The 22384-nt window shown below is 46.8% G+C and overlaps 2 protein-coding genes and 1 pseudogene across 4 annotated transcripts in view; 1 reads left to right on the top strand and 2 right to left on the bottom strand.

Annotated features, from left to right (window-relative positions):
- Positions 1-8392: 8392 nt before the first annotated feature.
- Positions 8393-8851, bottom strand: LOC107129717 (uncharacterized). The gene has a single exon (XM_015450256.4). It carries the CDS (start codon positions 8754-8756, stop codon positions 8469-8471), a length of 288 nt encoding a protein of 95 aa, XP_015305742.3. The 5' UTR covers positions 8757-8851; the 3' UTR covers positions 8393-8468.
- Positions 8852-12858: 4007 nt separating this feature from the next.
- PDS5A (PDS5 cohesin associated factor A) overlaps positions 12859-22384 on the top strand; it is a 170405-nt gene continuing 160879 nt past the window's right edge. For all 3 annotated transcript variants that reach the window (XR_012434793.1, XM_045392268.2, XM_065544884.2), the window contains exons 1-2: positions 12859-13309; positions 14157-14334. Coding sequence is in view for 2 of the 3 variants with exons in the window: in XM_045392268.2 (XP_045248203.1) it covers positions 14197-14334 (138 nt within the window). In the remaining variant the exon portion in view is untranslated. The remainder of the gene's footprint in view (positions 13310-14156; positions 14335-22384) is intronic.
- LOC135970839 (polyadenylate-binding protein 1 pseudogene) lies at positions 16403-17018 on the bottom strand (annotated as a pseudogene).

Below are 22384 nucleotides of genomic sequence, written 5' to 3'. Positions count from 1 at the left end.
GCAATTCTCCTGACTCAGCCTCCGGAGTAGCTGGGACTACAGGCGCACACCACCACGCCTGGCTGATTTTTGTATTTTTAGTAGAGATGGGGTTTCATCATGTTGGCCAGGCTGGTCTTGAACTCCTGACCTCAGGTAATCCACCCGCCCCGGCTTCCCAAAGTGCTGGAATTACAGGCATGAGAGACCGGGCCCAGCCTATACTTCCATTCTTCTTCTTTCTTTTCCCCCCTGGAGACGCAGTTTTGCTCTGTCACCCAGGCTGGAGTGCAGTGGTGTGATCTTGGCTCACTGCAAACTCTGCCTCCTGGGTTCAAGCAATTCTCCTGCCTCAGCCTCCCGACTAACTGTAATTACAGGCACCCACCACCACATCCGGCTAATTTTTTGTATTTTTAGTAGAGACGGGGTTGCATCGTGTTGGCCAGGCTGGTCTCGAACTCCTGACCTCGTGATCCGCCCGCCTGAGCCTCCCAAAGTGCTGGGATTACAGGCGTGAGCCACCACGTGCAGCCTATACTTCCATTCTTAAACTGCTTTTAAAATTTTAGTTTGAACTTTTGCACAGCTGAAAAATGACAAATCAATACTTGAAGCTAGGGTTTGGTAAAGCTGTCTGCCATACAACGGTTCCATTTTTGCAGTTTTTCCACATTAGTTGCATAATTATTTAAATATTTGCTTGCATATTGTTCTATTGCATAAGAACGTGTGTAAATGGGCCTGGCACGGTGGCTCATGCCTGCGTATCACGTGAAGTCAGGAGTTCAAGATCAGTCTGACTAACATGGTGAAACTGTGTCTACTAAAAATACAAACACTAGGGGGCTGGGCGTGGTGGCTCACACCTGTAATCCCAGCACTTTGGGAGGCTGAGGTGGGTGGATCATGAGGTCAGGAGTTTGAGACCAGTCTGACCAACATGGTGAAACCCCATCTCTACTAAAAATGCAAAAATTACCTGGGCATGGTGGCATGCATCTGTAATCCCAGCTACTCAGGAGGCTGAGGCAGCAGAGCTGCTTGAACCCAGGAGGCAGAGGTTGCGGTGAGCCAAGATGGCCCCACTGCACTCCAGCCTGGGCGACAGAGTGAGAATCCATCTGAAGAAAAAAAACAAATTAGCCAGGCGTGATGGGGGGGCTCCTGTAATCCCAGCTACTTGGGAGGCTGAGGCAGAAGAATCGCTTGAACCCGGAAGGCAGAGGTTGCGGTGAGCCAAGATCGCGTCATTGCACTCCAGACTGGGCAACAAGAGCGAAACTCTGCCTCAAAAGAAAAAGAAAAGAAAGAAAATGAGAAAATATACATGGACATAAAGCTGGGAACACTAGCCACTAGGGACTCCAAAAGGAGAGAGGGAGAGGGGAAAGGGCTGAAAAACTTCCTACTGGGTACTATGTTCGCTGTCTGGGTGATGTGATCAATAGAAGCCCAAACCTTAGCATTACACAATTTCCTCTTTTTTTTTTTTTTTTTGAGATGGAGTCTCACTCTGTCGCCCAGGCTGGAGTGCGGTGCTGCGATCTCGGCTCACTGCAAGCTCCGCCTCCCAGGTTCACGCCATTCTCCTGCCTCAGCCTCCCGAGTAGCTGGGACTACAGGCGCCCACCACCATGCCTGGCCAATTTTTTTTTTGTATTTTTAGTAGAGATGGGGGTTTCACCGTGTTAGCCAGGGTGGTCTCGATCTCCTGACCTTGTGATCCACCCGTCTTGGCCTCCCAAAGCGCTGGGATTACAGGTGTGAGCCACCACGCCCAGCCACAATTTAGTCTTATAATAAACCTGTACATGTACCCCTGAATCCAAAATTTAAAAAAGAGCAAATAAAGAAATTGCTTTATGCTCACAAAGTTAACACAACTGAAAAAAATGTAGAAATCAGGTAAGCTGTTGTTTACAGCTATATAGATGTTTCACAGTTCTTCAAAAGCAAATGTTTAGGTCAACATGAGAATGACGACATTTTTCTCTCAGAGGGTAAATGTTTTTGCTTTCTTATGGCTACTAAGTACTCCACTTTAAGACAGATTTTTTTTCTTCTTCTTCTTTTTTTTTTTGAGACAAAGAGTCTCGTTCTGTCACCCAGGCTGGAGTGCAATGGAGTGATCTCAGGTCACTGCAACCTCCACCTCCTGGGTTCAAGCAATTCTCCTGCTTCAGCCTCCTGAGTAGCTGGTATTACAGGCACCTGCCACCTCGCCTGTATAATTTTTGCAGTTTTAGTACAGATGGTGTTTTACCATGTTGGCCAGGCTGGTCTCAAACTCCTCACCTCATGATCCGACCACTTCGGCCTCCCAAAGTACTGGGATTACAGGGGTGAGCCGTTGTACCCAGCCAAGACAATTTTTGCATATAGCTGGTGTATTGGTTTCATAGGACTGTTGTATTGAAGTGCCACAAATATGGTGGCTTAAAACAACAGAAAGTTACACTTTTACAGTTTCAGAGTCTAGAAGTCCGAAATCTAGGTGTGAACAAGGCTATGTTCGCTTTGAAGGCTTGAGGAAAGAATCCTTCCCTGTCTCTTTCTCTGTTTCTGGTGCTTGCTGGTGATCCTTGCCATTCCTTGGCTTGCAGTCATCACTCCATTCATTGCCTCCATCCCCACATGGGACTTCATCCCTATGTGTCTTCATATCTTCTTATTAAGACACTGGTCAGTGGATTTAGGGCCTACCCTAATACAGTATGAGTTTGTTTTAAATAATTACATCTGCAAAGATGCTGCTTCCAAATAAGACCATATTAGGAGGTTCCAGGTGGACATGAATTGTGTGTGTGTGTGTGTGTGTGTGTGTGTGTGTGTGTGTGTGTGGTGGGGCACTATTCAACCCAGTACAGATGGGTTCATGAATCTTGGTTAAGATTTCATAAAGTCCAATTGTTCATTCTAAGTTAGGTCATATTTGGTGGTTAACATCAGAAATGTACTCAAATTAGCTCAGATAAAAGATATTTTACATGAAGAAAACAATTTTTTTGTGTGACAGTCTTGCTCTGTCGCCCAGGCTGGAGTGCAATGGTGCGATCTCGGCTCACTGCAAGCTCCACCTCCTGGGTTCATGCCAGTTTCCCATCTCAGCCTCCCGAGTAGCTGAGACTACAGCTACAGCGTGCCCGCCACCACGCCCGGATAATTTTTTGTATTTTTCAGTAGAGACGGGGTTTCACCATGTTAGCCAGGATGGTCTGGATCTCCCGACCTCGTGATCCACCTGCCTCGGCCTCCCAAAGTGCTGGGATTGCAGGCGTGAGCCACCGCACCTGGGCATGATTATCTTCTCTAATACATTTGATAAATGAATCTATTCTGCCCATAACTGTAGTAAAGAAGTACATGTCATAAGTTTACTTTCTTATTTTATTTTTATTTTTTTGAGACAGGGTCTTACTCTGTCACCCAGGCTGGAGTTCAGTGGTGTAATCACAGCTCACTGAAGCCTCGATCACCTGGGCTCAAGTGATCTTCCCACCTCAGCCTCTTGAGTAGCTGGAAATACAGGTACATGCCATGATGCCTGGCTAATTTTTTTTTGTCCTTTTTTAGACTGAGTCTTGCCCTGTTGCCCGGGCTGGAGTGCAATGGCACGTCTTGGCTCACTGCAACCTCCACCTCCCAAGTTCAAGTAGTTCTCTTGAATCACACTGGGCTAATTTTTGTATTTTTAGTAGAGAAGGGGGTTTCACCATGTTGGCCAGGCTGGTCTCGAACTCCTGACTTCAGGTGATCTGCCCGCCTCGGCCTCCCAAAGCGCTGGGATTACAGGTGTGAGCCACTGCACCTGGCCCTATTTATTTATTTATTTTTGAGGAGGAGTCTCACCCTATCGCTCAGGCTGGAGTGCAATGATGTGATCTCGGCCCACTGCAACCTCCACCTCCCAGGTTCAAGCAATTCTCCTGCCTCAGCCTCCCAAGTAGCTGGGATTACAGGTGCATACCACCACACCTGGCTAATTTTTGTATTTTAAGTAGAGACAGAGTTTCACCATGTTGGCCAGGCTGGTCTCAAACTCCTGAAGTCAGATGATCTGCCCGCCTTGGCTCCCGAAGTGCTGGGATTACAGGCGTGAGCCTCTGTGTCCGGCCACGCCCAGCTAATTTTTTATTAGAGACAGGGTTTTACCATGTTGGCCAGGCTGGTCTTGAACTCCTGACCTCGTGATCCACCAGCCTTGGCCTCCCAAAGTGTTGAGATTACAGGTGTGAGCCACTGCGCCTGGCCTTTTTTTTTTGAGAAGGAGTCTCACTCTGTCACCCAGGCTGCAATGCAGTGGCATGATCTCAGCTCACTGCAACCTCGGCCTCCAGGGTTCAAGCAATTCTCCTGCCTCAGCCTCCCAAGTAGCTGGGATTACAGGTGCCCGCCACTACGACTGGCTAATTTTTTTTTTTTTTTTTTTTGAGATGGAGTCTCACTCTGTCACCCAGGCTGGAGTGCAATGGTGTGATCTTGGCTCACTGCAACTTCCACCTCCCGGGTTCAAGCGATTCTCCTGCCTCAGCCTGCCAAGTAGCTGGGATGACAGGTGTGCCCCACCACGCCCAGCTAATTTTTGTATTTTTAGTGGAGACGGGGTTTCACCACGTTGGCCAGGGTGGTCTCGATCTCCTGATCTCATGATCCGCCCGCCTCGGCCTCCCAAAGTTCTGGAATTATAGGCGTGAGCCACTGCACCCAGCCTAATTTTTTATATTTTTAGTAGAGACGGGGTTTCACCATGTTGGGCAGGCTGGTCTCAAACTCCTGACCTCAGGTGATCCACCCACCTCAGCCTCCCAAAGTGCTTGGATTACAGGTGTGAGTCATTGCACCCGGCCTAATTTTTTATTCTTAGTAGAGACAAAGTATCACTATGTTGCTCAGGCTGATTTTGAACTCCTGGGCTCAAGTGATCCTCTTGCCTTGGCCTTCAAAAATGCTGGGATTATGGGCATTAGCCACCTCACTTGGCCAATTATTTTAAGTTTTTTAAAAAAAAATTTTATTTTTTTGAGATGGAGCTTCATTGTTGTTGCCCAGGCTGGAGTGCAGTGACATGATCTTGGCTCACTGCAACCTCTGCCTCCCAGGTTCATGCCATTCTACTGCCTCAGCCTCCCGAGTAGCTGGGATTACAGGTGTGTGCTACCACACCCAGCTAATTTTTGTACTTTCAGTAGTGATGGGGTTTCAACATGTTGGCCAGCCTGGTCTCGAACTTTTGGCCTCAAGTGATTTGCCCACCTTGGCTTCCCAAAGTGCTGGAATTACAGGTGTGAGCCACCACGCCTGGCCTATTTCAGTTATATAGAACAACAGGAGGCTGACATCCCAAGCTTCATAACAAAAATACACTGTAATGTGATTGTTGAAATTTTATTTACCCTGAAAACTCTTTCAGTTTTATAATCATCTGTCATCCTAATACTAGCAACTTGAGAAAGGGTTCAAAGGTGGCATTTGTACAAAATATAACTCTAAATAATTTCTTATGGTACTACCATTACTAGACAAAAATTGTAATTATCATGAGGGTATAATTTCTTTGACTTCAGGGATATAATTGAAAAAATATTAAATTTCAATATTAAAATGTTTGGAAATTTGTTGAGTTTGATTTTATTTTTTTCTCTTCTGGACCTCATGTGCCCCAACTAGATTAATTATAATTCTTGGGTTATGAACACATCCCTCATTAGTCCATTGGCTGCCTTTAGTCATTCACCCATTCATTCTTTAGCATAGTTAGCATATGGGAAATCACCATCTTGCCCAAGAATAAAACTTTAACAGAATACATCTACCAATATATTCATTTTCCCATGTTGTCCCACTGTGTTCCCTGCTTCTCCTCGTACTCTAAGGGTAACCACTATCCTGAACCTTGCTTTTGAACTTTATGTCACTAAGATTTATCCATGTCACTTATACCTGCAGTTTTTTTCATACTTGAAAATATTTAGGATTGGGCTCAGTGGCTCACGCCTGTAATCCCAGCACTTTGGGAGGCCCAGGTGGGTGGATCATTTGAGGTCAGGAGTTCAAGACCAGCCTAGCCAACATGGGAAACCCCATCTCTACTAAAAATACAAAAATATGCTAGGTAGTGGCGGGCACCTGTAATCCTAGTTACTCAGGAGGCTGAGGCAGGAGAATCACTTGAACCTGGGAGGCGGAGGTTGTAGTTAGCCAAGATTGTGCCACTGAACTCCAGCCTGGGCGACAGAGTGAGACTGTCTCATAACAACAACAAAAGAAAATAATCAAAATCAAATTAAATTAAAAATTCACTTCTCTTGTGGCACTAGCCACTTTCCAAGTGCTGTACAGTCATGTATGGCTGGTGGCTACTATTTTGGACAATGTATGTGTGGAACATTTCTATTGTTGCAGAAATTTCTGTTGGACAGAACTGCCCTAGATTTTTGCTCTAGAATTTCTTCCTTCTTCTTCTTTTTTATTTTTATTTTTATTATTATTATTATTTTTTGAGACGGAGTCTGGCTCTGTAGCCCAGGCTGGAGTGCAGTGGCCGGATCTCAGCTCACTGCAAGCTCCGCCTCCCGGGTTCACGCCATTCTCCTGCCTCAGCCTCCAAGTAGCTGGGACTACAGGCGCCAGCTGTAGTTTCTGTTACCAAGCTGGAGTGCAGTGGTGCGATCTCAGCTCACTTCAATCTCCGCCTCCCAGGTTCAAGCGATTCTCCTGCCTCAGCCTCCTGAGTGGCTGGGACTACAGGCACACGCCACCAGGCCCTGCTAATTTTAGTATTTTTAGTAGAGATGGGGGTTTCACCATGTTGGCCAGGATAGTCTCAAACTCCTGACCTAGTGATCTGCCTGCCTCTGCTTCCTAAACTTCTGGGATTACAGGGGTGAGCCACCGTGGCCCGGCTGTTGTTTTTTGTGTTTTACCCTGTGGTTACGTTTATTAGCTATTCTCTCCACAACAACTATTCGTTGCAACTCATTCTTCAAGGCCTAGCCTCAAATGTCTCCTTTGTGAAGCTCCCTAGCATCGCTTTTCCAGGCTCCCAGACAATGTGGTTCACATCTCCAATATAAAACATATCACAGTGGCCAGGCGTGGTGGCTCATGCCTGTAATCCCAGCACTTTGGGTGGTTGAAGCAGGCAGATCACTTGAGGTCAGGAGTTTGAGACTAGCCTGGCCAAAATAATGAAATCCAGTCATCCCTATTAAAAATACAAAAATCAGCTGGTTTTGGTGGTGCATGCCTGTGATCCCAGCTACTCAGGAGGCTGAGGCAGGAGAATGGCTTGAACCTGTAAGGTGGAAGTTTCAGTGAGCCAAGATTGCACCACTGTACTCCAGTCTGGGCAACAGAGTGAGACTCCCTCTCAAACAGAAAACAAAATCAAAAACAAAACCAAAAACACAAAAACATATCACAGGCTTGTCTCAAATTGGGATTAGATGTATGTCTCCAGTTCCTCCAATAGACTGTGATCCTGTAAAGCATAGGGACTTTGTCATGGTTTTTTTTTTTTGAGATGGAGTCTCACTCTGTCACCCAGGCTGGAGTGCAGTGGTGTAATTTTGGCTCACCGCAACCTCCATCTCCTGGGTTCGAGTGATTCTCCTATCTCAGCCTCCTGAGTAGCTGGGATTACAGGCACGTGCCACCACGCCCAGCTAATTTTTGTATTTTTAGTGAAGATGAGGTTTTCACATGTTGGTCAGGTTGGTCTCGAGCTCCTGACCTCGTGATCCACCCGCCTCCGCCTCCCAAAGTGCTAGGATTACAGGTATAAGGCACCCAGCCTGGCCTTTTTTTTTTTTTTTTTTTTTTTTGAGATGGAGTCTCACTCTGTCCCCGAGGCTGGAGTGCAGTGGTGTGATCTTGGCTTACTGCAACCTCTGCCTCCCGGGTTCAAGAAATTCTCCTGCCTCAGCCTCCCGAGTAGCTGGGATTACAGGCGCCCACCACCATGACCAGCTAATTTTTTGTATTTTTAGTAGAGACAGGATTTCACCATGTCGGGCAGGCTGGTCTTGAACTCCTAACCTTGTGATCCGTTCTCGGCCTCCCAAAGTGCTGGAATTACAGGTGTGAGCCAGCATGCCCAGCTGGATTTTGTTTTTAACATATTCTCTCAGTGCCTAGTTCAATGCCTTACCCAGTATAGGAGCTCAGTGACTGTTTAATTAACTTTTACGATAGCATGGATATCTTTTAGGCCCTAAATCTGATCTGATCCAAGCACAGTCCTCATTATCTTGATAGTGGTTCTAGTTACTCAGGCTGAAAACTTTTAAGAGTCATCTTTGATTTCTTTCTTTTCTTCTTCTTCTTCTTTTTTTTTTTTTAACGAAAGTTTATTCTTAAATGTACAACAGCTCCAAAACAACACTTAATTCCAGCTATCGGTGGCAAAAGATGTTATGGCAGGGAATACTGATGTTTAAATACTGCTGAAATAAAGGGTCATCATTTCCTCAGGCACAAGGAACAGCTTACTTTTTGCCAGATTTCTTAATTCCACCTGTGGCCAGGGGCCCCTTCCCTGCCACCTTCGCTTTAAGCTCCTCGAGTTTCTTTTGCTCCTCTTTTTGTTTCTGCTTGAAAGCCTTCTCTTCCTTGTGCATCTCCTTGGCCTGCTTCTTGGGCTGTTTCAGGGGCTTCTTCTTGCCACCTTCGCGGCTGGACATGGCACCTGCTGTCATCCCTGATTTCTTGTCTCTTCTTTTCTTCTTCTGCCCCTTTTCACCACCTCTACTGCCATTACCTCTATTAGCTATCATTCTAAGAAATGGTTCTTGTTACCATTTTTCCTTGGGATTTTTATAGTTGTCTTACACCTACCGGGCTACCCTTCTTCCACATTTGCATATCTACTGCTATTTTCAACCCAGCAGCTATAATGATTTTTTTTTTATTTTATGAAAAAAAATTATGTAGAGCTTAGCATATGCGAGTTACTATTCTAGGCACTTTGCAAACATTAACTTATGGCCAGGCGCAGTGGCTCACACCTGTAATCGTAGCACTTTGGGAGGCCAAGGTGGGCGGATCACCTGACGTCAGGAGTTCGAGAGCAGCCTGGCCAACCTGGTGAAATCCCATCTCCACTAAAAATACAAAAAATAGCTGGGCATAGTGGTGCGCGCCTGTAATCCCAGCTACTAGGGAAGCTGAGGCAAGAGAATCTCTTGAACCTGGGAGGCAGAGGTTGCAATGAGCCAAGATTACAGCACTGCACTCCAGCCTGGGCGACAGAAAAAAAATAAATTAACATATTTATTCCTCATGATAGTCATCTGAGGAAGATACTATTATTATCCTTGTTTTACAGATGAAAAAAATGAGGCACAGAAGGATTAAGTGGTTTGTCCAATGTTGCCTAACTCAGGACATACATCAGATCACCTCTTTGCTTCAAACAGTCCATTAGTTTCCCATCTCAGTCAGAGGACAGCCACAGTTCTACCAGAGGTCTAAAAGGCTATATGTGATCTGTACTCTCTCTCACTCCTGGGAGTCTCACTCTGTCGCCCAGGCTGGAGTGCAGTGGTGCTTTCTCAGCTCACTGCAACCTCCATCTCCCCGGTTCAAGCAATTCTCCTGCCTCAGCCTCTCTAGTAGCTGGGATTACAGATATGTGCCAGCGTGCCTGGCTAATTTTTGTATTTTTACTAGAGACAGGGTTTCACCATGTTGGTCAGGCTGGTCTAGAACTCCTGACCTCAGGTGATCCACCCGCCTCGGCTTCCCAAAGTGCTGGGATTACAGTCCTGAGCCACTGCATCTGAGCCACTGAGTCTAATTTTTTTGTGTTTTCAATAGAGATGGGGTTTCACCATGTTGGCCAGGCTGGTCTGAAACTCATGACCTCAAATAGTCTGCCTGCCTCCCCCTCCCAAAGTGCTGGGATCACAGGTGGGAGTCACTGTGCCCAGCTCTTCCCTACTTTATTTTCATATACATGTATTATTGTTATTTTGGTCTATTTCTCCCCAAACAAATTAAGGTCCACCAGGAGGGCAGGCCTTCATTTGTGAAACAATTATTTAAAGAGGCCTACAATATAAGGCATTGTTTTGGGCACTGAGTGGGGAAGAAAAGCTTGGTGGAGGTTGGGTGCAGTGGCTCATGCCTGTAATTCCAGCACTTTGGGAGCCCAAGGCGGGTGGATCACCTAGGGTCAAGAGTTGGAGATCAGTCTGGCCAACATGGTAAAACCCCATCTCTACTAAAAATACAAAAATTAGCTGAGCATGGTGGCGCATGCCTGTAGTCCCTGATACTTGGGAGGCTGGGGCAGGAGATTTGCTTGAACCCAGGAGGCATAGGTTGCAGTGCGCCCAGACTGCACCACTGCCCTACAGCCTGGACAACAGAGCAAGACTTCATCTCAAAAAAATAAAATAGGCCAGGCACTTTGAGGGGCCGAGGCGGCTGGATCATGAGGTCAGGAGTTCGAGATCAGCCTGGTCAATATGGTGAAACCCCATCTCTACTAAAAATATAAAAATAAGCTGGGCGTGGTGGTGTGTGCCTGTAGTCCCAGCTACTTGGGAGGCTGAAGCAGACGAATCTCTCGAACCTGGGAGGCAGAGAGGTGCAGTGAACCAAGATCGCACTACTGCACTCAAACCTGGTGATAGAGTGAGACTCCATGTCAAAAAAAAAAAAAGAAAAGATACGAAATCAACCAGTAAGGCCGGGCGCGGTGGCTCACGCCTGTAATCCCAGCACTTTGGGAGGCTGAGGCGGGCAGATTACCTGAGGTCAGGAGTTTGAGACCAGCCTGACCAACGTGGTGAAACCCTGTGTCTACTAAAAATACAAAAATTAACCAGGCATAGTGGCGGGCACCTGTAATCTCAGCTACTTGGGAGGGTGAGGCAGGAGAACTGCTTGAACCCAGAAGGCAGAGGTTGTAATGAGCCAGGATGACACCACCACACTCCAGCCTAGGCAACAGAGGGAGACTCTATCTCAAAAATAAAGTAAAATAAAATAAAAATTAGCCTGGTATGGTGGCTCACACCCATAGTCCCAGCTACTTGTGGGCTTGAGTCACAAGAATCGCTTGAACCTGGGAGGCAGATGCTGTAGTGAGCCGAGACCATGCCACTGCAATGGAGCGTGGGCGACAGAGTGAGACTTTTGTCTCAAAAAATAATAAAATAATAATAATAAAAAAATCTATGTACATATACAAAACTCCATTGAATAATGGGCAAGCTACTGAGGAGAATGAAAGATAAAATCATTGCTGTTTAATTAAATGTAACACAGAAAAAAATATCAAAAGTTGGCCGGGCGCAGTGGCTCATGCCTGTAATCCCAGGACTTTGGGAGGCTGAGGCGGGCGGATCATGAGGTCAGAAGATCGAGACCATTCTGGCTAACACAGTGAAAACCTGTCTCTACTAAAAATACAAAAAGATAAAATTAGCTTGGCGTGGTGGTGGGCGCCTGTAGTCCCAGCTACTCAGGAGGCTGAGGCAGGAGAATGGTGTGAACCCGGAAGGCAGAGCTTGCAGTGAGCCGAGATCGCACCACTGCACTCCAGCCTGGGCGACAGAGCAAGACTCCGTCTCAAAAAAAAAAAAAAAAAAAAAAAAAAAGAAATATCAAAAGTGACAGGGAGAGCCTAAAAACAGAGCAGCTTTTGGTCCACTTAATAGTTTGGATGAAGACAATTTTAAATGGATTCTGCCTGGTACTGTAAATGCCCAAGAACAAACCACTGACTTTTGGGCAGAGTTCTAGCAAATCAGCAACTGGAGTGTCAGATTCGCAATGACTGCTCTCTTGTGTAAAACGTCAAAAACAAGTTAGTGAGCTGCAGTACCTTTACTATTTTTCAGTTGACGTTAAAGGATGTGGGAAAAAAATAGACCAATGGATATCCATCAAGAATAATTTGAATAAACAAACGAATATCATTTTAAACTATGGTAGTGGTCAGTTTCAAGAGCTGAATGCGATTTCATATTATTGTATCCTTTTTTCAACTTCCTCTTCGGAAATTTTGTGTATGCTCTTGATTTTTTAAAAAATAGGTAAGTGTATGCTCTTGCGTTCATTTATTTCACAAACATTAAAATGCTCAAACACTGCTGCGTGCACTTTTTTTACCTGATAGTTTTTTCCTTTGGATGACAGAAAACGTTAATGCTTGGTAGGTTTAAAACATTAAAAAAAATGAGTTCTTCCTTTTTGACAAGAATCACCTACCTAATTAATAAATGCTTATTTCTGGGTTCCACTCTCAGAGATCCTCGCTTTTTTATGTTTGGAGTTGGAAACCTATGTTTTCAGCCAGTACCCAAAGCGATTGTGAGGCCTGGTGGCCCAAAGATCATACCTTGAGAACGACTCGACCCAATGCTATTTTCATGTTTTGCAGCTTTCAAAATATTAACTTCAGAAATCTAAGGACGGTGGGCAACTCGGGTGGCTGTCAGAAGACCCGAGAGTGAGCCGCTCACGCTGTGCCCCGTTGCACAACTTTCCTTGACTTTCCAGATCTCTCCCTGAGGAAGAAATCAGTTCATTTTCACCGAGCAATTAACTACTCCCAACCGGTTCCGTCTATGTCCCTCAGGATGACCCCCCAAAGTCACCAGCTCATCGCCGCTGCGAAAATAAAGCGCTGTTTGCCCCCCGTGCCCCCGCAGGGCCGCGGGAACCTGGGCTCGCTTCCCGCCACCCGGGCTCCTCCTCCTCTAGCCCTCTCCGGTCGGGTCCTCCCGGAGGCGCCCCGCGCGGCAGGTATTGGCGCCAACCGGGTGGCGGCGCTGTCCGCCCTGCGCGCGGCCGCCTCGGGCCCGAGGGAGGCGGATGCACGGCCGGCGGAGGAAGGGGAGGGAGCGAGGAGCGCGCGCTGCTCTCGCGTGCTCTCGCGCCGCTCGCGTGACCGGCCGGTGTGTGCGCGAGGGCCAGCTCCCGGGGCACGGACGGCCGGGCGCGCGCCGCTGCGAGGGGCGTCCGGGTCCGAGTCGGCGGTCCGGGCCGGCGCGAGGTGCGTGCGGGCGGGCTGCGGGGGTCCCGGGCGGACACACGCGCACACGTTCCCGGAGGAGCCTTCGAGGCTGCTCTTCCTCGGCCAGACGGAGAGCGGCACTGTCTCCCCGCCCAGCGCTCACTCGCCCCGAGTCTCCCCCCGCAGCGGCTGCTCCTCCTCGGCACCGCCAGCCCCAGCGCCGCTCCCGGGCGGGCGGGCGGCGGCGGCGGCGGCGGGACCCGCGGAGCCGCTTTGTGTGCAGCCCGACGAGGGGCGGCGGCGCAACCACCTGACAGAGGCCCGGGCGCTCGATGCACCTTCCGCCCGCATGAGGAGGAGGTAAAGGCGGCGGTGGCTCGGCTCCCGCCCTAGGCTGCTGGAGGGAGGGGACGGAAGAGGAGACCGGAGGGGGGCCGCGGGTCCGAGGCCCGGTGGGGCCGCCCGGGGGTGCCGGAAAGGCCTTGGCGGTGCCGGAGGCGCCAAGCGGCCGGGGGCCAGAGAAGCAGCTGGGGTCCCTCAGCCGAAGTTGAAGGAACAAAATGTGAAGTGCGGAGCCGCGTCAGCCGCTTCCTGGCGTGGGGCTCGGGGTGGAGGGCGGCTTGTTTTCCCCTCCCGCGGGGGTGAGGGAGCGGAACAGGGGAGGGGCGGCAGTGCGGCGGGGACTACCCCGGGTCCGAGGCTCGGCTGGGCAAGGGCGTTTTGTTCCCGGGAGCCGCCGCTGCGCGTGGGTCCGCTGGGTCCCTAGTTTTGCGGCCTAAGCCGAGCCGTATAGGCCTCGCGTCTGCTTTCCCGGAGGGGACTGGCCGGGCGGGACTGGGCGCTTCCCCACGGCCGAGCGGGGGCCTTGGGGTCCTTGCCGGCCTCCTGAGGCCGCCAAACTTCGGACCTTGGTGCTCGGGGCTGGGTTTCATTGTGAAAGACGGAATGGGAAACTCCTGGCGCTGTTCGGCGCCTCCCGCGGCCGCGGCTGCTGGTGCCGAGGAGCCCCGTGAGCCTGGGGCTGGCTGGGCTGGGGCTGGTGGGGCCGGCGGGGTTCGAGCCCGGGGAAAGAGCGGGTGGCGAGGCCGCTGCCGGGTCCCCGGCGTCCGGGGAGAAAGGGCCTTTTCCAGATTAGAGAGATTTGAAATGAAAAAAGAGGTTACAAAGTCGCCCCTTTCCCGCTGAACTTTGGTTTTCTGACCGATAGAGGCCGGTAGAGGACTGTGAACCAAAAGTTGTCCCCCAGGATGGACTTCACCGCGCAGCCCAAGCCTGCCACTGCCCTCTGTGGCGTCGTGAGTGCCGACGGGAAGATCGCTTACCCTCCGGGGGTAAAAGAGATCACCGACAAGATCACCACTGACGAGATGATCAAACGCCTGAAGGTAAGCGTCTGGACGGATTGTTCGCTCTTCAGATGTCTTTGGTAGGAGGTGCTTTCTCCTGTCATATTGCTACCCTGCTCGTTCTGGCCTTTAGAGTTCCAAGTTTTTTAGATCTCTTACGCCCTGTGAAAGGTACTGTTGTATCTCAGATAAGTTATCTTTGAGTAAGCTTTATAAGGACATAACCATTGTGGGAAATTTAAAAAGAGTGTGATTTTTCAAAAACTTCCTGGTTTTCAAGCATGAGAATTTGTGTGTTTTTAGAGTTTTTTCTGGAGGTATTTAATGAGAATACTGTTCAGAGTGGCTTGCACACTTACGTGTAGGCAGTAATTTGCCCAAGAAGTTTCCTATTTTCAACTTCTGAGGAGGACTGATTAAAGCGCAAAGTCCTTTTTAAAAATTTGCATAATTTTCTAGTGTCCAGAAGCTTAAATATGTATATATTGTGGTTAAACTTTGACAGAAGGTACACTTTTCATAATTCAGGCTTAAAGTAAGATGATTTAAGTCTATACATAGTTCAAAGGAGTTTAAGAGTATTATGGCTCTTTTTATGAGGTGTCAGCTAATTTCGTTTAAGCATGGCAGTCCTAAGGTTAAGGTTTTAAATTTCAGCCTCACGTTTGTAAGGTTTTTTGGTTTCTGTTCCACTGACATAGATTGTGGCCAGAATCTTACCAAATAAGTGATACTCTTCTTGTAGGATCAGCTTGAAGCAGTGGTTCTGAGTCAGGGCAACTTTGACCTCCAGGAGATGTTTGGCAATGCTGGAGACATTTTGATTGTCACAATTGGTGCTAGATTGGAGTAGGGAAACACCAGAGGCAGTGAGTCCGGCTAGGAAACTATGAACAGTAGTCTAGGTGAAAGACGTTGAAATCTTCAGATAGGGCTATGGCATTGATAATAGTGACTAGGAAATGATTTAACAACTTTTCAGGTTAGAATCAATCAGAATTGGTGGGAGGTGAGGGAAGCAACATTGTTGACAATGTTTCCATCTTGGGCGACTTGGCGAAATGTATTTTAGGGAATGAGCTTGGCCTCTTGCTCTTGGAGCCCAGTAAATGTACCTAATGTTGCATTTTAATTAGTACAGTGTTTAAAATGTTCATGTGGTTTAGTTTTCAAACTCTAATTTGGTTGTGCAATTTGTTGCCTTTTTGGAAGGAATAAGACAACAGTTTCTTTCATTAAAACAAATCTATGTGCAGTGGTGTGATCTCAGCACACTGCAACCTCCACTTCCCAGGTTCAAGCTGTTCTGCCTCAGTCTCCCAAGTAGCTGGGACTACCGTGCGCCACCACACCTGGCTAATTTTTTTTTTTTTTGAGACAGAGTCTTGCTCTGTCACCCAGGCTGGAGTGCAGTGGTGCCGTCTCGGCCCACTGCAACCTCCACCTCCTGGGTGCAAGCAATTCTCCTGCCTCAGCCTCCCGAGTAGCTGGGATTACAGGCGCCCAACCCCACGCCCAGCTAATTTTTGTATTTTTAGTAGAGATGGGATTTCACTGTGTTGGTCACTTTGGTCTCGAACTCCTGACTTCGAATGATCTGCCCGCATCGGCCTCCCAATATGCTGGGATTACAGGTGTGAGCCACTGCGCCCGGCCCCTTTCATTAAAACAAATCTTGGGCCCAGTGCGGTGGCTCACGCCTGTAATCCCAGCGCTTTGGGAGGCTGAGGCAGGTGGATCACCTGAGGTCTGGAGTTCTACTAAAAATACAAAATTAGCCGGGCGTGGTGGCACATGCCTGTAATCCTAGCTACTGGGAGGCTGAGGCAGGAGAATCGCTTGAACCCGGGAGGCAGAAGTCTTGGTGAGCGGAGATTGCGCCATTGCACTCCAGCCTGGGCAACAAGAGTGAAACTCTGTCTCAAAAAAAGTAAAATAAAATAAATAAAACAAATCTTGATACTAAAGATTATATATTAATTGAGGTGCTTGATTGATGCTTCTAAAAGTTATACTGTTTTGAGAATGATAAATTATGAAATATAAAACTTAATTTATGGATCTTTAACATTAAGTTTTCAAATTAAGAATATTAAAACCTTGAATTCTAATGTTGGATAATTTTGGTTAAAAAATGGAAAGTTGATGTGTTAGCAACACGCTCTGTTGACATGACTCGTGGAACCTGTGAAGAAGCTGGTCTCATAGTACTAAGTGGTGGTCTAGGAGCAGCTGGGTGGATAGCACCAGGCATATTGGAGTGGATGAGGTGTGGCACCCTGAGCAGTCCAGCGAGGACTTGGTCTTAGTGGAGCAGTTTGGCTAGGAGGAGAGTATGCAGCACGGTTCTGAGTGTGGAATAGCTGCCATGAAGTAACCAGGTGCTGTCTGGTAGGGGCTGATTACATGGTTGGGCACAGCTTGTACACTTGGCCATTCTCTGTGTATACTGGTTAGTGAAATGAGCCTGGCACTCTTCTTTGCTCTGAGCTAACTCTACATACAGTGGTTTTTGTGGCCACAATTCTACCGTTCATTTCTGTAACTGCTTTAGTGGCTTCTTCCGGGAAGGGGAAACATAGAAAACCAAACCCTTCGCTGCGACCACCCTCCATCATAGCCTTTGCACTAGTGATTGTACCAAATGGAGAAAACTCTTTCTGGAGACGTTCATCATCAATACCATTATCAAGATTTTTCACATACATATTAACACCCTGGTATCTGCTGGTATCTGCTGCAGCTACTCCTGCTGTCCGCACCGTTCCACAGTATAAATACGCTGTGGGAGTTCACAGTCCTCAGCAACATCTTAATGCACAGCCACAAGTGACAATGCAATAGCCTGCTGTTCATGTACAAGGTCAGGAACCTTTGCTTCCATGTTGGCATCTGCCCCTCAAGAGCAAGAGCAAATGTTGGGTGAACAGCTGTTTCCTGTTATTCAAGCCATGTACCCTCTCTTGCTGGTAAAATCACTGGCATGTTGTTGGAGATTGATAACTCAGAACTTCTTCATATGCTTGGCCGGGCGCAGTGGCTCACATCTGTAATCCCAGCACTTTGGGAGGCTGAGGCAGGTGGATCATGAGGTCAGGAGATCGAGACCATCCTGGCTAACACGGTGAAACCCCATCTCTACTAAAAATAACAAAAAATTAGCCGGGTGTGGTGGTGGGTGCCTGTAGTCCCTGCTACTTGGGAGGCTGAGGCAGGAGAATGGCGTGAACTCAGGAGGCGGAGCTTGTGGTGAGCTGAGATCACGCCACAGCACTTGAGCCTGGGCGACAGAGCAAGACTCCGTCTGAGTCTCCAGAGTCATTCAGTTCTAAGGTTGTTGAAGCTAGCTGTATTACAAGCCCACCAAGCTAAAGAGGCTACCCAGAAAGCAGTTAACAGTGCCATCGATGTTCCTACTGTTTAAAATTGATCAGAGACCCCAAAAGGAACTTGTGCTTCACCAAAGAAAAATATCTAAACATAGAAAAACTTAAATAGGGAAAAAAAATTGCGAAATATAAAATAAATTAAATGCCAGGTCTAGCAAACATAATATTAGTCTTAGATTACTTATTGATTTAAAAAAAAAAACCCACAAAAAAATAATAAAATATAAAAACAAATTAATGTTTTATAGATCCTGGGAAAAATAATTTTCAGCAAAGTACAAAAATTTAAAGTATTCCTTTCTTTAATTTTGTAATTCTTTACCGTGGAATAGCTCAAAATGTCAGTTCTGTTTTAAGTAACAGAATTGATAACTGAGCAAGGAAATGTAATTTGGATTATAAAATTCCTGCTTTAATAAAAATTCCTTAAACAGTGAAAAAAAAAAAAAGGACAGTTGTGGCTGGGTACAGGGACTCATGCCTGTAATCCCAGCACTTTGAGGGCCAAGGCAGGAGGATCATTTGAGCACAGGAGGTTCAGACCTGGGCAACATAGTGAGACCCTGTCTCAATTTTTTTAAAGGTATAGTGAGGAAGTTTATGACTACTTAGATACATTTTCTGTTTGAAAATAGATTATCAGAAGTGCTGTTAACTATAAATGTACATATATCAGAGGAGAATGAGTATCGAGTTAGATTATCTATTTGTTATTAGTTCTTTTGGAAGTTAAAATCGACATTCATATCAACCAACTTCAATGTCCTACTGCCAAAATTTTGATTTTCTGAAAAATTCTTTTGATTTTGTATTTCTTCTGCCTTCCTTTCTAGTTTGACTTTGTGCTTATTACGGATACCTGTTTAAAGTGTTATGTCTCATTGGAAATGTAGATTTTTAACAATACTTAAAGTATTTTTGAAATTTTGTTAATTTTTTTTTTTTTTTTTTTTTTTTTTTTTTTGAGACGGAGTCTCGCTCTGCCACCCAGGCTGGAGTGCAGTGGCCGGATCTCAGCTCACTGCAAGCTCCGCCTCCCGGGTTCACGCCATTCTCCTGCCTCAGCCTCCCGAGTAGCTGGGACTACAGGCGCCTGCCACCTCGCCCGGCTAGTTTTTTGTAGTTTTTAGTAGAGACGGGGTTTCACAGTGTCAGCCAGGATGGTCTCGATCTCCTGACCTCGTGATCCGCCCGTCTCGGCCTCCCGAAGTGCTGGGATTACAGGCTTGAGCCACCGCGCCCGGCAATTTTGTTGATTTTTTATTAGAACCTTAGTTATTGGTAATTTTATAAATTTGGGAGTTTTTTATTATTATAGCATAGCAATAGTGTTGAAATGCTATACAAATACAAAGAGAGCTTAAGCCTGGACACAGGGGCTCTTGCTTGTAATCCTAGCCCTTTGGGAGGCCAAGGCAGGTGGATCGCTTTAGCTCAGGAGATGGAGACCAGCCTGGCCAACATGGTGAAACCCCATCTCTACTAAAAATAGAAAAATTAGCTGGGTGTGGTGGCATACCTCTGTAATCTCAGCTACTCCTGTGGCAGAGGCATGAGAATCACTTAAACACAGGAGGCAGAGGTTGCGGTGAGCCATTATCGTGCCACTGCACTTTAGCCTGGGTGACAGAGTGAGACTCTGTCTCTTTAAAAAAGATCTTAAAGACGGGCCCGGCACAGTGGCTCACGCCTGTAATCCCAGCACTTTGGGAGGCCGAGGCGGGCGGATCACGTGGTCAGGAGATCAAGACCATCCTGGCTAACACAGGTGAAACCCCATCTCTACTAAAAATACAAAAAAACTATCCAGGTGTGGTGGTGGGGCCTGTAGTCCCAGCTACTCGGGAGGTTGAGGCAGGAGAATGGCATGAACCCAGGAGGCGGAGCTCGCAGTAAGCCACCATGGCGCCACTGCACTCCAGCCTGGGCGACACAGCCAGACTCCGTCTCAAAACCCTGCTCCCCCCGCCCCCGCAAAAGAAAAAGTAAAACATCTTAAAGGCAAGTACAATCTCGGTCAAAGGAATTCAGCGGTGTTTGGTCCTGTTCTCATCAGTTTTCAAGAATGGAGCAAGGCTGGGTGTGGTGGCTCATGCCTGTAATCCCAGCACTTTAGGAGGTCAAGGTGGGAGGAACGCTTGAGCCCAGGAATTTGAGATAGGCCTGGGCAACATGATAAAACTCTGTCTCTACAAAAAATAGAAAAATTAGCTGGACATGGTGGCATGCAAATGTGGTCATAGCTACTCAGGAGGGTGAGGTAGGAGGATCACTTGAGCCCAGGAAGGTCAGGACTGCGGTGAACCATGATCCTACCACTGCACTCCAGCCTGGATGACCGAGTGAGACCCTGTCTCAAAAAAAAGGACACATAGTTGGGTGCTGAACAAGTATTTGTTAAGTGAATGAATGAACATTTTGTATTAATATTGGATCAGAGAAATGTTTTTATTTTTTAAATGTTTTTATTTTTTATTTTATTTCATTTTTTAAAGTAAACGATAATTTGAAAAAATTTCAAATTGCAACTAAGAACTTTTTTTTTTTTTTGAGACCAAGTTTTGCTCTTGTTGCCCAGGCTGGAGTGCAATGGTGTGATCTCGGCTCACTGCAACCTCTGCTTCCTGGGTTAAAGTGATTCTCCTGCCTCAGCCTCCTGAGTAGCTGGGATTATTGGCGCCTACCACCACGCCGGCTAACTGTATTTGTAGTAGTGACAGGGTTTTACCACACTGGTCAGGCTGGTCTTGAACTCGTGACCTCAGGTGATCTGCCCTCCTCGACCTCCCAAAGTGCTGGGATTACAGGCGTGAGCCACCGCGCCCGGCCAGGACTTTTCAAACTAAGGAGTTTGTGTCTTAGAGATGGTAACGTAGGTACAGTACTTAGAATTTTGGAGTCAACAGGTAGTTTAGAGGTTATGTATTTCTCTTCTAATTTTTCAGCTGAAGAAACTATTTGAGAGGTTGTGAACAACTCTAGTCACATAAAACTGAAAAGTGTCATTAACTTCTGCTACTTAGATAAGTTACAATTATATATTAATTGACAAATTTTAAAACCATACTAAAGTTAGCTGTGTGGAAGGACGGCCAATAGTTTAGTATCATTGTTACATTAAGAATCACAAATAGCTGGGCACTGTGGCTTACGCCTGTAATCCCAGCACTTTGGGATGCTGAGGCGGGTGGATCACCTGAGGTCAGGAGTTTGAGACCAGCCTGACCAACATGGAGAAACCCCGTCTCTACTAAAAATACAAAATTAGCCGGGTGTGGTGGCGCATGCCTGTAATTGCAGCTACTCAGGAGGCTGAGGCAGGAGAATTGCTTGAACCCAGGAGGCAGAGGTTGCAGTGAGCCGAGATCACGCCACTGCGCTCCAGCCTGGGGAACACTGTCACAAGGAAAAGAAGAAAAAGCATATACTGAACAAGTGATTTTTTAAAAAAATTCATACTATAATTAAGTAATCTAAGCACGATTGTACTCCAGCCTGGGCAACAAGAGTGAAACTCTATCTCAAAAATAAATAAATAAATAAATAAATAGTAAAAAAATTAAAAAAATAAAAATGATAATCACAAATAACCATCCTCCCATATAGTTGTGGGTTCTGAAACTAATGCAGGGTTCACATCTGATAAGTGACATTAAAATACACTTATAGGTCTGGTGTCCTGGCTTATACCTGTATTTCCAGCACTTTGGGAGGCTGAAATGGGCAGATCACTTGAGCTCAGGAGTTTGAGACCAGCCTGGGCAATATGGCAAAACCTCATTTACAATAAAAATTTTAAAAATAAAATACACTTATAAATAGCTGTGCAAATTCCATAAAGGGCTTAATGGAATTAAGTTAGTTATGTAGTATATCCTATGTCATGGATTGCTACAGAGCTATTTGCTACACACATACTTTGTTGTTTCTTTCTTGCTTGCTACTTTGGAGGTGGGAGGGCCTTGATAATTATTGATTTTTTTTTTTTTTTTTTTGAAACAGAGTCTCTCGGTCTTTTGCCAGGCTGGAGTGCAGTGGTGCAATCTCAGCTCAGCCTCCTGAGTAGCTGGGATACAGGCGCCTGCCATCACACCCACCTTACGTTTGTATTTTTAGTAGAGGTGGGATTTCATCGTGTTGGCCAGGCTGGTCTCGAACTCCTGACCTCATGATCCGCCTGCCTTGGCCTCCCAAAGTTCTGGGATTACAGGAGAGAGCCACCATGCCTGGCCTTTTTATTTTTATTTTATTTACTTATTTTTTTGAGATGGTGTCTTGCTCGTAAGCTGCCGGGCCTGGCATTTCTTGGTTTTTAAATGGAGGGATGGATAGAGTGAAATTTGTTTCTTTTCTTTTCTTTCTTTCTTTCTTTCTTTTTTTTTTTTTTGAGACGGAATCTCGCTCTGTCACCCAGGGTGGAGTACAGTGGCAAGATCTTGGCTTGCTGCAACCTGTGCCTCCCAGGTTCAAGCAATTCTCCTGCCTCAGCCTTCTGAGTAGCTGGGATTACAGGTGCGTGCCACCACATCCAGCTAATTTTTTATATTTTGGTAGAGACAGAGTTTCATCATGTTGGCCAGGCTGGTCTCGAGCTCCTGACCTCGAGTGATTCACCTGCCTCGGCCTCCCAAAGTGCTGAGATTATAGGTGTGAGCCACCGCGCCCAGCCTGAAATTGTTTTTTTTTTTTTTTTTCTTTAT

Source organism: Macaca fascicularis, chromosome 5, assembly GCF_037993035.2.
Source record: "Macaca fascicularis isolate 582-1 chromosome 5, T2T-MFA8v1.1".
Lineage (NCBI taxonomy): Eukaryota > Metazoa > Chordata > Mammalia > Primates > Cercopithecidae > Macaca > Macaca fascicularis.
Note: the sequence above shows the minus strand (reverse complement) of the source record. Positions and strands in the feature narration are given on the sequence as shown.

What these genes read in the sequence shown, in the direction of transcription:
- LOC107129717 (XM_015450256.4), bottom strand. Translation starts at nt 8,756, where the DNA reads ATGATAGCTAATAGAGGTAATGGCAGTAGAGGTGGTGAAAAGGGGCAG.